Raw genomic sequence first — 14,174 nt, forward strand, 5'->3', positions numbered from 1 at the left:
AAATCCCCCACAAACCCCCAAAATCCCCCACAGAGCCCCCCCAAATCCCCACAGACCCCTCAAATCCCCCACGGAGCTCCTCAAATCCCCCACGGAGCCCCCCCAAATCCCCACAGACCCCTCAAATCCCCCACGGAGCCCCTCAAATCCCCCACGGAGCCCCCCCAAATCCCCCACGGAGCCCCCCCAAATCCCCCACGGAGCCCCCCAAAATCCCCACAAACCCCCCAAAATCCCCCACGGAGCCCCTCAAAATCCCCACAAACCCCCCAAATCCCCCACGGAGCCCTCAAATCCCCACAAACCCCCCAAATCCCCCACGGAGCCCCTCAAAATCCCCACAAACCCCCCAAATCCCCCACGGAGCCCCTCAAAATCCCCACAAACCCCCCAAATCCCCCACGGAGCCCCTCAAAATCCCCACAAACCCCCCAAATCCCCCACGGAGCCCCTCAAAATCCCCACAAACCCCCCAAATCCCCCACGGAGCCCCTCAAAATCCCCACAAACCCCCCAAATCCCCCACGGAGCCCCTCAAAATCCCCACAAACCCCCCAAATCCCCCACGGAGCCCCTCAAAATCCCCACAAACCCCCCAAATCCCCCACGGAGCCCCTCAAAATCCCCACAAACCCCCCAAATCCCCCACGGAGCCCCTCAAAATCCCCACAAACCCCCCCAAATCCCCCACGGAGCCCCTCAAATCCCCCACAAACCCCCCAAATCCCCCACGAAGCCCCCCCCAAATCCTCCCAGAAACCCCCCCAAACCCATTCCCGCCCCCCCCCGCCCCATTTTTTTCCGGCAGCGGATCCAATATGCCAAGACGGATTCGGACATCATCGCCAAAATGAAGGGAACGTTCGTCGAGCGCGACCGCAAACGGGAAAAGCGGAAACCCAAAGGACAAGACGCGCCGGCGGCGAAGAAAACCGGCGCCGGAACCGGCACGCCGGCAACGGGCGGCGTTCAGGGAAGCGTTCCGGTGAGTTTTTGGGGGAATTCCGGAGGGATTTTAGGGTGATTTTAGGAAACGCTGAAACGGTTTTTATGTTTTTCCGTAGGGAATGCCGGCGTTGAACCAAGCGCCGCGGATGATGCATCATATGGCGGGGCAGCCCCCCTATATGCCTCCGCCGGGAATGATCCCCCCACCCGGGATGACTCCCGGTGGGATTCCTCCGGGAGCTATGCCCCCCCAGCAGGTGATGCCGGGGCAGATGCCGCCGGCGCAACCGGTGAGTACCGGCAAAACCGGTAAAAAAACCCAAAAATCCAGCGGGGAACGGGGGAAAACCAACGTTTTGAGCCTGGGGGGAGCTTTTGGGGGGGGTCCCCAACCTCTCCTTGAGGCTGACACCCCCCTTTTTGCCCCCCCCCCCCCCTTTTGCCCCCCCCCTTTTTTGCCCCCCCCCTTTTTTGCCCCCACACCCCCTTTTTGCTCCCCTCACCCATTTTTTGCCCCTCCCTTTTTTGTTTCTTCACCCCCTCTTTTGTCCCCCTCACCCCTTTTTTGCCCCCCACCCCCTTTTTTGCCCCTCTCACCTCTTTTTTGCTCCCCCCACCCCCTTTTTGCTCCCCTCACCCGTTTTTTGCCCCACCCTTTTTTGCGCCCTCACCCCCTTTTTTGCCTTCCCACCTTTTTGCCCCCCCTTTTTTACCTCCCCACCCCCTTTTTTGCCCTTCTCACTCCCTGTTTTGCACCCCCTTTTTTGTTCCCTCGCCCCCTTTTTTGCCCCCCTCACCCCTTTTTTGTTCCCCCTACTCCCTTTTTTGCTCCCCCTACTCCCTTTTTTGCCCCCACTTTTTTTGCCCCCCCTTTTTGCCCCCTCACCCCCTTTTTTGCCCCCCCTTTTTTGCCCCCCTCATCTCCTTTTTTGCCCCCCTCACCCCCTTTTTTGCACCCTTCACCCCCTTTTTCGCCCCCCTCACCCTTTTTTCACCCCCCTCACCTGTGTTTCGCTCCCCTCACCCCTTTTTCGCCCCCCCCAGCTGTCGGAGAACCCCCCGAATCACATCCTCTTCCTCACCAACCTCCCCGAGGAGACCAACGAGCTGATGCTCTCCATGCTCTTCAACCAGTGAGTATTTGGGGGGGCTCGGGGGGGGTGTCGGGGGGTCCGGGGGGGTCCCGCTGACAGCTGTGCCCCCCCCTCCAGATTCCCCGGTTTCAAGGAGGTGCGGTTAGTGCCGGGCCGGCACGATATCGCCTTCGTTGAATTCGATAACGAGGTGCAAGCGGGGGCCGCCCGCGACGCCCTCCAGGGCTTCAAAATCACCCAGAACAACGCCATGAAGATCTCCTTCGCCAAAAAGTGACCCCCCCAAACCCCCCCCCACCCCAAAACACCTCCCCCACGCACCCCGAAAAGCCCCACGCACCCCAACCCCCCCCCCATACCCCAAATCCCCTCCCCACTGCCCCCCCTTCACCCCTTCCCCCCCCCCCCCCCGAAGGTAAGTTTGCCCCATGGTGGCCGACCCTTCGCCCCCCCCCTTTTCTTTTGCCCCCCCCCCTTTTCTTCTTCCCCTTTTTGTTTCTCCCCCTTTTTTTCTCCCCCTTTTCCTTCACCCCCCCCTTTTCCTCCCCCCTTTCCTTTGCCCCCCCCTTTTCCTTTGCCCCCCACCCCTTTCCTTTGCCCCCCCCCTTTTCCTTTGCCCCCCCCCTTTTCCTTTGCCCCCCCCCTTTTCCTTTGCCCCCCCCCTTTTCCTTTGCCCCCCACCCCTTTTCCTTTGCCCCCCACCCCTTTCCTTTGCCCCCCCCCCCTTTTCCTTTGCCCCCCACCCCTTTCCTTTGCCCCCCACCCCTTTCCTTTGCCCACCCCCTTTTTCTTTGCCCCCCCACCCCCTCCGCCCCCCACCCCTCTCCCTCTGACCCCCGGGGGGTCTGTGCCCCCCCCCCCAGCATTGTACCCAGGGTCTCTCTGCAGACATTGCACCTGGAGCCTCTTGCCCCCCCCCCCCAAAATAAACCCCCCTGTGTCCCACCGCTCGTTTGCTCGGCTGCTGGGAGGGGGGGCGGACTGGGGGGGGGTAGGGGGGCTTGGGGGCCATGGACTGAGGGGGTTTGGGGATGGGGTCATGGTTGGAGGGGGGGGGGAGTTGGGGGCTGGGGGGGCCATGGGCTGGGGGGGGCTCAGGGCTTGGGGGGGGACCGGGACTGGGGGGACCATGGATTTGGGGCGTTTGGGGGGCTCAGGGCTGGGGGGGGCCATGGACTGGGGGGGTTTGGGGCTGGGGGGGTCGGGGTTGGTGTCAGGGTCAGGACTTGGGGGGCTTCGGGGCTCGAGGGGGGGGGCCCGGGTCTGGGGGAGGCCCCGAGCGGTTTGGGACCGGGCGGGAGTTTAGGACCGAGGATCCCGGCGTGCCATCTAGCCCCGCCCACTGGCTCCGCCCACACGCCTTGGCCACGCCTCTTTCTCTTGGCCCGGCTCCGCCCTTCTGGTGTCCACGCCCCCTCTCGCCGCGCAGGCGCGCAGGACCCGGAAGCGGCTCTCCTGGGCGCCGCCATATTGTGCCCGCTCCCTTCCGTACGGCCCGGTGGCGGCGGGGCCCGGCCCGGCGGCTCCAGCCATGTCCGAGACCTACGGTAGGTCGGGGGGCGGGGACCGGGGGGGCTCCGGCCGGCCTGGCCGGGGAATGTCGGGGCTGGGGGGCCTCGTAGGGCGAGGGGGGCCCAGTGGGCCCCTGTGTGGGATGGGGGGCTGTGGGGCCCTGTGTGGGATGGGGGGGGGGTCTGTGGGCCCTATAGGGGGTCTAGGGGCCCTATAGAGAGGGTCTGTGGGCTCCTATGTGGGATGGGCCGGTCTGTGGGCTCCTATGTGGGATGGGGCGGGTCTGTGGGCCCTATAGAGGGGGTCTGTGGGCCCTATAGGGGGTTTAGGGCCCCTATAGAGATGGTCTGTGGGCCCTGTGTGGGATGGGGGAGTCTGTGGGCCCTATAGGGGGTCTAAGGGGCCTATAGAGGGAGTCTGTGGGCCCCTGTGTGGGATGGGGGAGTCTGTGGGCCCTATAGGGGGTCTAAGGGGCCTATAGAGGGAGTCTGTGGGCCCTGTGTGGGATGGGGGAGTCTGTGGGCCCTATAGGGGGTCTAAGGGGCCTATAGAGGGAGTCTGTGGGCCCTGTGTGGGATGGGGGAGTCTGTGGGCCCTATAGGGGGTCTAAGGGGCCTATAGAGGGAGTCTGTGGGCCCCTGTGTGGGATGGGGGAGTCTGTGGGCCCTATAGGGGGTCTAAGGGGCCTATAGAGGGAGTCTGTGGGCCCTGTGTGGGATGGGGGAGTCTGTGGGCCCTATAGGGGGTCTAAGGGGCCTATAGAGGGAGTCTGTGGGCCCCTGTGTGGGATGGGGGAGTCTGTGGGCCCTATAGGGGGTCTAGGGGCCCTATAGAGGGAGTCTGTGGGCCCCTGTGTGGGATGGGGGGGTCTAGGGCACTATAGAGATGGTCTGTGGGCCCCTGTGTGGGATGGGGGGCTGGCTGTGGGGCCCTATAGGGGGTCTGTGGGCCCTATAGGGGGCCTAGGGCCCCTATAGAGATGGTCTGTGGGCCCCTGTGTGGGATGGGGGGCTGGCTGTGGGACCCTATAGGGGGTCTGTGGGCCCTATAGGGGGTCTGTGGGCCCTATAGAGATGGTCTGTGGGGCGCTGTGGGGGATGGGGGCCATATAGGGAGTGTATTGGGCCCTGTGTGGGATGGGGGGGTGTCTGGGGGGCTCTATATGGGGTCTAGGGGCCCTTAGGGGTCTGTGGGCCCTTGTGTGGGATGGGGGGGTGCCTATAGGGGCCTCACAGAGGGTCTGTGGGGCCCTATGTGGGATGGGGGCCCTATAGGGAGTGTGTGGGGCCTCTGTGTGGGATGGGGGGCTGTCTGTGGGGCCCTATAGAGGGTCTGTGGGCCCTATAGGGGTCTCTGGGTCCCTGTGTGGGATGGGGGGGTGTCTGGGGGGGCCCTGTAGGGGGTCTGTGGGCCCTATAGGGGGTCTAGGGGCCCTATAGAGATGGTCTGTGGGCCCCTGTGTGGGATGGGGGCCCTATAGAGAAGGTCTTGGGGGCCCTATGTGGGATGGAAGCCCTATAGGGAGTGTGTGGGGTCCCTGTGTGTGATAGGGGGGTATCTGGGGGGCTCTATAGGGGGTCTAGGGGCCCTATAGGGATCTGTGGGACCCTGTGTGGGATGGGGGGGTCTGGGGGGCCCTATAGGGGGTCTAGGGGCCCTATGGAGAGGGTCTGCGGGCCCCTGTGTGGGATGGAGGCCCTATAGGGAGTGTGTGGGACCCCTGTGTGCAACAGGGGGGTGTCTGGGGGACCCTATAGGGGGTCTGCAGGCCCTATACGGGGTCTAGGGGCCCTATAGAGAGGGTTTGTGGGCCCCTGTGTGGGATGGGGCCCCTATAGGGAGCGTGTGGGGCCCCCGTGTGCAACAGGGGGGCATCGGAGGGGCCCTATAGGGGGTCTGTGGGCCCTATATGGGGTGTGGGGGGCCCTACTGGGAGCATATAGGGCTCTACACAGGGCCCTACCCAGCGTATGGACATATAGGGGCTGTGCGTGGGATGGAGCCGTATAGGGAGTGTTTGGGGGAGCTGGGGGGGCTAAAAAATGCTTTTTGGGGGTTTTTTTGGGGGGAGTTTTGCCGCATTTAAGGGGAAGGAGCGGGGCCAGGCGCGAAATGGCTGCTCCAAGGTGGCTCCCCCCTGGAATGGGGAAAAAACCCTTGGTTTTGGTTTATTTTGTTTTGGAAAAAATCTTCCCCTTTCAGATTTTCTCTTCAAGTTCCTGGTGATAGGGAGCGCCGGCACGGGGAAGTCCTGCCTCCTCCACCAGTTCATCGAAAACAAATGTGCGTGGGTTTATTGGGGGGGGGCGGGGGGGGGGGATTTGCTTTTGTTTGTTTGGGGCAATCCCCGAGCAGGGTTCGTCTCTCGGGTTGCTGGAAAACGATGGCGAAATATTGCTCTGTGGGATGGTTGGGGGGGGGAAGAAGGGAGGGGAGAAAAAAAGGAGGGGAGAAAAAGGAAAAGAAGAAGGAAAAAGGAAAAGAAGAAGGAAAAAGGAAAAGAAGAAGGAAAAAGGAAAAGAAGAAGGAAAAAGGAAAAGAAGAAGGAAAAAGGAAAAGAAGAAGGAAAAAGGAAAAGAAGAAGGAAAAAGGAAAAGGAAAAAGGAAAAGGAAAAAGGAAAAGAAAAAGGAAAAAAGAAAGAAAAAGAAAAAAGGAAAGAGGAAAAAGGAAGGAAAAAGGAAAGAGGAAAAAGGAAGGAAAAGGGAAAAAAGGAAAAAAGGGAAAAAAGGAAAAAAGGGAAAAAAGGAAGAAAATGGGAAAAAAAGGAAGAAAATGGGAAAAAAAGGAAGAAAATGGGAAAAAAAGGAAGAAAATAGAAAAAAAAAGGAAGAAAACGGAAAAAATGGAAAAAAAGGGGGGAAAAGGGGGAAAAAGGAGGAAAAAAGGGAAATAAAAGGAAAAAAAAAGGAAAAAATAGGGAAGAAAAAACGGGGGGGGGGGAAGAAAAAAAAAAAAAGAAAAGAGTTTTTTTTTGTGTTCTGGAGCCTCAACCCTTCCTTGCCAGGTCAGATGGAAAAAATCTTTTATGCTTTTGGTGGAGAAGCAGAGCTTTGCCACAAAATGCTGAAAATTTGTCTCTTTTTTTTTTTCCTTTTCCTAAAACCTTCGAGTTTTCTTTCTGTATTTCCCTGAAACCTTCGAGTTTTCTTTCTATATTTCCCTGAAACCTTCGAGTTTTCTTTCTATATTTCCCTAAAACCTTCGGGTTTTCTTTCTATATTTCCCTAAAACCTTCGATTTTTCTTTCTATATTTCCCTAAAACCTTCAGTTTTTCTGTCGGCGCAGGGTGGAGGAAGGCTTTGAGCCTGACTTAATTGGAACCGAAACGCCCTTCCTCCTCCTCCTCCTCCTCCGGTTTAATTTCCCCCACCCTCTGCGCAAAATCCATCTCGGAACGAGCTTCCGTCGCCGGGGAAGAACCCGGCTGGCCAAGTCCTGCCGGGGATTTTCCCCGCGGAGCCGGGATGGACCCGGTTGCGGCCGAGAGAAGCTTTTATTCTTTCGAAAAAGAAAAACCAACCCCAAATTTCTCGTTTTGCGCAGTCAAACAGGACTCGAATCACACGATCGGGGTGGAGTTCGGCTCCAAGGTCGTTAACGTCGGCGGGAAGACGGTGAAGCTGCAGATCTGGGACACGGCCGGGCAGGAGAGGTTCAGGTACAGGGAAACCCCCGCAGCCGCGCGCCGACCCTCGGCCGTTGGCGGCTTTGGGCTTTTTTGGTTTGGCTTTGGGTTTTTTGGGTTGGTTTTTTTTTTTTTTTTTCCAGCTGGTTTTTTTTCAGCAGCTCGAGGGCCAGAATTGGCTCGGGGGTTGGATGTGGGGGCTCGGGAGTTGGATGTGTGGGCTCGGGATTGGATGTGTGGGCTCAGGGGTTGGATGTGTGGGCTCGGGATTGGATGTGTGGGCTCAGGGATTGGATGTGTGGGCTCGGGGATTGGATGTGTGGGCTCGGGGTTGGATGTGTGGGCTCGGGGGTTGGATGTGTGGGCTCGGGGTTGGATGTGTGGGCTCGGGAGTTGGATGTGTGGGCTCGGGGGTTGGATGTGTGGGCTCGGGGGTTGGATGTGTGGGCTCGGGGGTTGGATGTGTGGGCTCGGGGGTTGGATGTGTGGGCTCGGGGGTTGGATGTGTGGGCTCGGGGGTTGGATGTGTGGGCTCGGGGGTTGGATGTGTGGGCTCGGGAGTTGGATGTGTGGGCTCAGGGATTGGACGTGTGGGCTCGGGAGTTGGATGTGTGGGCTCGGGGGTTGGATGTGTGGGCTCGGGATTGGATGTGTGGGCTCGGGAGTTGGATGTGTGGGCTCGGGGATTGGATGTGTGGGCTCGGGGATTGGATGTGTGGGCTCGGGGTTGGATGTGTGGGCTCGGGAGTTGGATGTGTGGGCTCAGGGATTGGATGTGTGGGCTCGGGGGTTGGATGTGTGGGCTCGGGGGTTGGATGTGTGGGCTCGGGGGTTGGATGTGTGGGCTCGGGAGTTGGATGTGTGGGCTCGGGAGTTGGACGTGTGGGCTCAGGGATTGGACGTGTGGGCTCGGGAGTTGGACGTGTGGGCTCGGGAGTTGGATGTGTGGGCTCGGGAGTTGGATGTGTGGGCTCGGGGGTTGGATGTGTGGGCTCGGGGTTGGATGTGTGGGCTCGGGGGTTGGATGTGTGGGCTCGGGGGTTGGATGTGTGGGCTCGGGGGTTGGATGTGTGGGCTCGGGGGTTGGATGTGTGGGCTCGGGGATTGGATGCGGGGGCTCCCTGCTTGGAACGAGGCTCCTAAAAGTGCTGGCGCGGGGTCAGTTCTGCCCCTGCCCCCGTGGCTGCGCAGCTTCTCCTGGGAGCCCACCAAGGGGACCCCAAGCTCCTCAAATCCGAGGCGGGGGGGGGGTTCCCCTGCGTGCGCCGCCTCGTGGAATCACGGAGTGGTTTGGGGTGGAAGGGACCGAGAAGGTCTCCCCGAAGCCGCCTCTTCTCCAGGCTGAACACCCCCAACTCTTTCCCTTTCCTCATGGCAGTTCCACCCCACCCCCCATCATTTTTGTGGCCTCCTCTGGACCCGTTCCCACAGCTCCGCGTCCTTCTGGAGCTGAGGACCCAGTATCGGGGTGGGGGGTCTCACCCGAGAGGAGCAGATGGTGATGGACCCCAGGAGATCGTTGGTCTTCTGGGCCGCGAGCGCACGTTGCCGCCTCACGTCCAGCTTTTTGTCCTCTTCTCCACGGGGCTGCTCTCCATCCCTTCATCCCCGGATTGATCCCGGGGTTTGCCCCGACCCGGGCGCAGGACCTTGCGCTTGGCCTGGTTGAACCTCCTGAGGTTCAACGTGAGGAACCTTCTTGGCCAGGTCCCTCTGGATGGGATCCCGTCCCTCGGTCGCTCCGCTTGGTGTCATCTGCAAACTTACCGAGGGTGCTCTTGATCCCACCTGTGTCATTGATGATGGTATTAAGGACCCCTGCTTGTCACCCATCCCACCTCTGGGTGTCTCCATCCCACCTCTGGGTGTCTCCATCCCACCTCTGGATGTCTCCATCCCACCTCTGGATGTCTCCATCTCCAGCTGGATGTCTCCATCTCCAGCTGGATGTCTCCATCCAACCTCTGGATGTCTCCATCTCCAGCTGGATGTCTCCATCCAACCTCTGGATGTCTCCATCCAACCAATTCCTCACCCACCGGCCAGTCCGCCCATCAAATCTCCAGTTTAAAGAGAAGGACGTGGTGGGGGAGCTCCAGACAGACGACATCCGCTGATGTCCGCCAATTCTCCATCGTAGAAGGCCACTGGGTTGATCAGGCAGGACTTGCCCTTGGTGAAACCATCCTGGTTGTCCGGAATCATCTCCAGAGCTTCCAGGAGGATCTGTTCCGTGACTGATTGACCTATTTGTTTCCCAAAGTTCATCTTCCTCTTCTTCCTCCTCAGGTCGGTGACTCGAAGCTACTACCGGGGCGCCGCGGGCGCGCTGCTCGTGTACGATATCACCAGGTGAGTCGCGGCACCTTCTCCGCAGAGCCCCGATCCGGGGAAAATCGGGGTTCGGCACCCCATTTTCCCCACCACCACCACCCTCCCCACCTTCTCCTCTGCCCCCCACCCAGCCGGGAGACCTACAACGCGTTGACCAACTGGTTGACGGACGCCCGTACCCTCGCCAGCCCCAACATCGTCATCATCCTCTGCGGGAATAAGAAGGATTTGGACGCCGACCGGGAGGTGACGTTCCTGGAGGCTTCGCGTTTCGCTCAGGAGAACGGTGAGGGAGAAACGTTGGGGTCCCCGGGGCTAATTACGGTGGGGTTAACGAGCCCTTGGTTGAGTGAACGAGTCCTTTCTGCTTTTCCCAGAGCTCATGTTCCTGGAGACCAGCGCCCTGACGGGAGAAAACGTGGAAGAAGCCTTCTTAAAATGCGCCAGGACCATATTAAACAAAATCGAATCGGGTACGGCGGCTGGGGTTTGGCTTTTCCGGGGTGGGGACGGAGGGTTTGGATCCCGGGGACGGAGGGTTTGGATCCTAGGGACGGAGATTTTGGATCCTCAGCAGAGATTTTGGATCCCGGGGACGGAGGTTTTGGATCCTCAGCAGAGATTTTGGATCCCGGGGATGGGGGTTTTGGATCCCGGGGATGGGGGTTTTGGATCCTCAGCAGAGATTTTGGATCCCAGGGACGGAGGTTTTGGATCCCGGTGGAGGTTTGGATCCCGGGGATGGAGGTTTTGGATCCTCAGCAGAGGTTTTGGATCCTGGGGATGGAGGTTTTGGATCCTGGTGGAGGTTTAAATCCCGGGGACGGAGGGTTTGGATCCTGGGGACGGAGGGTTTGGATCCTCAGCAGAGGTTTTGGATCCCGGGGATGGAGGTTTTGGATCCCGGGGATGGAGGTTTTGGATCCCGGGGACGGAGGTTTTGGATCCTCAGCAGAGATTTTGGATCCCGGGGACGGAGGTTTTGGATCCCGGGGACGGAGGTTTTGGATCCTCAGCAGAGATTTTGGATCCCGGGGATGGAGGTTTTGGATCCCGGGGACGGAGGTTTTGGATCCTCAGCAGAGATTTTGGATCCCGGGGATGGAGGTTTTGGATCCCGGGGATGGAGGTTTTGGATCCTCAGCAGAGATTTTGGATCCCGGGGATGGAGGTTTTGGATCCTCAGCAGAGGTTTTGGATCCTGGGGATGGAGGTTTTGGATCCTGGTGGAGGTTTAAATCCCAGGGATGGAGGTTTTGGATCCTTAGCAGAGATTTTGGATCCCAGGGACGGAAGTTGTGGATCCCAGTGGAGGTTTTGGATCCCCAGGCAGGAGTTTTGGATCCCAGTGGAGGTTTTGGATCCTCAGCAGAGATTTTGGATCCCGGGGACGGAGGTTTTGGATCCCGGCGGAGGTTTTGGATCCCGGGGATGGAGGTTTTGGATCCTCAGCAGAGGTTTTGGATCCCGGGGATGGAGGTTTTGGATCCTCAGCAGAGGTTTTGGATCCTGAGGATGGAGGTTTTGGATCCTCAGCAGAGGTTTTGGATCCTGGGGACGGAGGTTTTGGATCCTCAGCAGAGATTTTGGATCCCGGGGATGGAGCTTTTGGATCCTGGTGGAGGTTTTGGATCCCGGGGATGGGGGTTTTGGATCCCAGGGATGGAGGTTTTGGATCCTCAGCAGAGATTTTGGATCCCAGGGACGGAGGTTTTGGATCCCGGTGGAGGTTTGGATCCCGGGGATGGAGGTTTTGGATCCTCAGCAGAGGTTTTGGATCCTGGGGATGGAGGCTTTGGATCCTGGTGGAGGTTTAAATCCCGGGGATGGAGGTTTTGGATCCTGGGGATGGAGGTTTTGGATCCTCAGCAGAGATTCTGGATCCCGGGGACAGAGGTTTTGGATCCTGGTGGAGGTTTGAATCCCGGGGATGGAGGTTTTGGATCCTTAGCAGAGATTTTGGATCCCAGGGACGGAAGTTGTGGATCCCAGTGGAGGTTTTGGATCCCCGGGCAGGAGTTTTGGATCCCAGTGGAGGTTTTGGATCCTCAGCAGAGATTTTGGATCCCAGTGGAGGTTTTGGATCCTCAGCAGAGATTTTGGATCCCGGGGACGGAGGTTTTGGATCCCGGGGACGGGGGTTTTGGATCCCGGGGACGGGGGTTTTGGATCCCGGGGACGGAGGTTTTGGATCCCGGGGATGGAGGTTTTGGATCCCGGCGGAGGTTTTGGATCCCCGGGCAGGACTTTTGAACCCCGCAGTTTCAACCCTTCCCCTCCCCGGGTTTTTTTTCCCCAGGTGAACTGGACCCGGAGCGGATGGGCTCGGGGATCCAGTACGGAGACGCCTCCCTGCGCCAGCTGCGCCAGCCCCGGGGGGCCCCGGCGCAGAACCGGCAGCCCTGCAGCTGCTGAAGGCCCAAGGTGAGACCCCCGCCCCGGAGGGGGGGCTGCCTGGCCGCCCCCCTTCCGCCCCGGCTGGGGGATAACCCCCACCGCGGCCCTAAAAACCTCTTTTTCTCCTTTTTTTTTTTGCCCTTCCCCACCACCAGGACCGTGTGCCTTGTTCGCCGAGCCCCCCCCCACCCCCAAACCCCTCTTCCTCCGCCCCCCCCTCATCCTAAAAGCCCCCCCCCCAGGGACTCTCAAGTTTTACCTCTGTGGCGAACACCTTTTTGTTTCGATTCTGTTGGACCGAGCTTCTGGCAAACGCTCTTCGTCCTCCTCATCGTCATCGTCATCATCGTGTCCCGCCCCCCCCCAGCCACAGCTGCCATTTTGGGGGTGTCCCGTCCCCCCCCCCCCCCCCCCGAGTTGGGTTGTATTTAGCTTGTTTAAACAAAAAAAATCTCCTCCCAGATGCTACCGGCAGCATTTTGGGGGGGGGATCCCTGAATGAAGGGGGGGGGGGGTCCCCACTTCGCCCCAGGGACCCCCCCATGGTGTGGCTCATCCCCAAGCGTTGGGGGGGTGGGGGGGTGTCCCCAGGGGCCTTTTTTTTTGGGGGTGTGCGTGGTCTTCATTTTGCATTTCCATTCCCCCCCCTCCCCGATGAGAGAAAAGGTGGGGGGGGTTTTTTTGGGGTGGCGTGTGGTGTCGTCCCCCCCCAAAATGTCATCAAACCCCCCACCGTCACTTGAGGGGGGGGGTCCGGGGACTCCGGGACCTGCGCTGGGAGCCGCTCGCCTGTCCCGAGACCCCCTCGGGGAGGTGGGGGGGGGTCCCCGGGCACCCATGGGGGGGGCTCCGGTCCCCACCCACTTTGGGGACAGCTCCGGCCGGGTCCCCGTCCCCCCCACCCCGAGGCGAGGGGGCGGGGGGGGGGTTGTGTTTCTTTCTGCTTCTTTTCGTTGTTATTTATTGCACTTGCCGGGGTGGGGGGGTGCCCTGGGGGGGGGGGCCCGGGGCTGCCTCCCAGTTGGTTTTTTCCTCTAGAAAAGGAAAAAAAAAAGGCAAAAAAAAAAAAACAAACACAAAAAAAAAGCAACTTTCCCTCCCCCCCAGGCTGTGAAAATGTGATTCTCGTACATAAAGTATTAATGTTTTCCAGCGCGCGGCTCCGCTGCTTGTTTTTTGGGGGGGCAGTGGGGTGCACCCCCAAATCCCCCCCCCATCCTGGGTGCTATTTGGGGGCCCCCCCCAAGCTGCAGCCCCTCGGCTTTTCAGGCTGCGATATTGGGGAGGGGGGGGGGGTGCCCCCCACCCCGGGGCCACCTCTGTCACCCTTGGGGTCCCCGGAGCAGGGGGGGGGCTGCTCCAAAATTGGGGGGGGACACCCACTTTTGGGGGGGGCCTGGTTCCCAGCCTAGCCCTCCCCCCAAGCTATTACGCAACTGGGGGGGTGGCGGTGGTGCAACCCCGGGCATCGATAATCGAAAATAATGCAAACGCTAATTAATGATCAACCGGCGATCGTTAAGCGAGGGCAAAGCCCGTCGTGCAATTAGCGGGCGGCGCAATTAATGGCCAACGATTAAGCGCCCGGCGCAATCGGTAAGCGCCAGCGCGGCGGGCGCGGGATCGTCGGGGGGGGGGGGGGGCAGCGCGGCGGGCGCTCGATAATCGACGATTATCGTGCGTACGGGCGCTCGATAAGCGGTGACGAAGCGCGTCGCGCAATTAATGATGGATAACGAAGAACGTCGGGGGGTCGTTAACGATTTCCGCTCGGCGCCGGGCGGGTTAATGCTCGATGTCGTGCATTTATCGTCGAGGATGTAATCGATGATTAATTAGGAGCGATTAACGAGGAATTAGCCTCGGCTAATGAGCGGCACCTGGGGGACGGTGAAGCTGCTGAGCTGCGTGTCCCCCTTCTCCTGGGTTTGGGGGGGCAGGAAGGGGGGGTTGAACCCCACGTCCCCCCCCCCCCGATGATCCTCGGGGTCCCGTCCCCCCAGGCCCCTCACACCCCGAGTCCCCCCCAGGATGGAGCTCGGGGTCCCCTCCCCTCGTGCCCCATGTCCCCCCAAAACGATGCTCGGGGTCCTGTCCCCTCGCACCCCGAGTCCCCCCAAGATGAAGCTCGGGGTCCCACCGCCCCCCCCCCCCACCTGCTTCATCCTGCGGAGAAAAGCGTCCACGAAATCCCAGGGGTCTCGGCGTCGGCACCCAGGGGGTCTCGGTATTGGCACCCCGAGGGTCTCAGCATCGGCACCC

At 60.2% G+C, this 14,174-nt stretch overlaps 2 protein-coding genes and 2 long non-coding RNA genes across 5 annotated transcripts; 3 read left to right on the forward strand and 1 right to left on the reverse strand.

Annotated features, from left to right (window-relative positions):
• The first annotated feature begins 800 nt into the window (after positions 1-800).
• On the forward strand, positions 801-2,981 carry SNRPA (small nuclear ribonucleoprotein polypeptide A). The gene is made up of 4 exons (XM_075134368.1): positions 801-985; positions 1,065-1,238; positions 1,993-2,081; positions 2,160-2,981. Exons 1-4 carry the CDS (start codon positions 851-853, stop codon positions 2,317-2,319), a joined length of 558 nt encoding a protein of 185 aa, XP_074990469.1. The 5' UTR covers positions 801-850; the 3' UTR covers positions 2,320-2,981.
• A 166-nt stretch (positions 2,982-3,147) lies between these two features.
• On the forward strand, positions 3,148-13,065 carry RAB4B (RAB4B, member RAS oncogene family). The gene is made up of 8 exons (XM_075134367.1): positions 3,148-3,589; positions 5,757-5,837; positions 7,100-7,214; positions 9,471-9,533; positions 9,647-9,801; positions 9,893-9,988; positions 11,815-11,939; positions 12,068-13,065. The coding sequence occupies exons 1-7, from the start codon at positions 3,574-3,576 to the stop codon at positions 11,928-11,930; spliced, it is 642 nt and encodes a 213-aa protein (XP_074990468.1). The 5' UTR covers positions 3,148-3,573; the 3' UTR covers positions 11,931-11,939; positions 12,068-13,065.
• Positions 6,666-7,090, reverse strand: LOC142074015 (uncharacterized). Its single transcript, XR_012670508.1, has 2 exons — positions 6,819-7,090; positions 6,666-6,786 (listed from the first exon to the last, which is right to left on the reverse strand). It is a non-coding gene; the product is annotated as an uncharacterized LOC142074015 (long non-coding RNA).
• On the forward strand, positions 10,022-11,802 carry LOC142074014 (uncharacterized). Of its 2 annotated transcripts, XR_012670506.1 has the most exons (5): positions 10,022-10,728; positions 10,769-10,829; positions 10,890-11,244; positions 11,472-11,533; positions 11,700-11,802. It is a non-coding gene; the product is annotated as an uncharacterized LOC142074014 (long non-coding RNA). The 2 variants fall into 2 exon arrangements; XR_012670507.1 differs by lacking the exons at positions 11,472-11,533; positions 11,700-11,802 and adding an exon at positions 11,266-11,307 and having other exon boundaries at positions 10,769-11,225.
• Positions 13,066-14,174: the final 1,109 nt, after the last annotated feature.

Source organism: Calonectris borealis, chromosome 32, assembly GCF_964195595.1.
Source record: "Calonectris borealis chromosome 32, bCalBor7.hap1.2, whole genome shotgun sequence".
Taxonomy (NCBI): domain Eukaryota; kingdom Metazoa; phylum Chordata; class Aves; order Procellariiformes; family Procellariidae; genus Calonectris; species Calonectris borealis.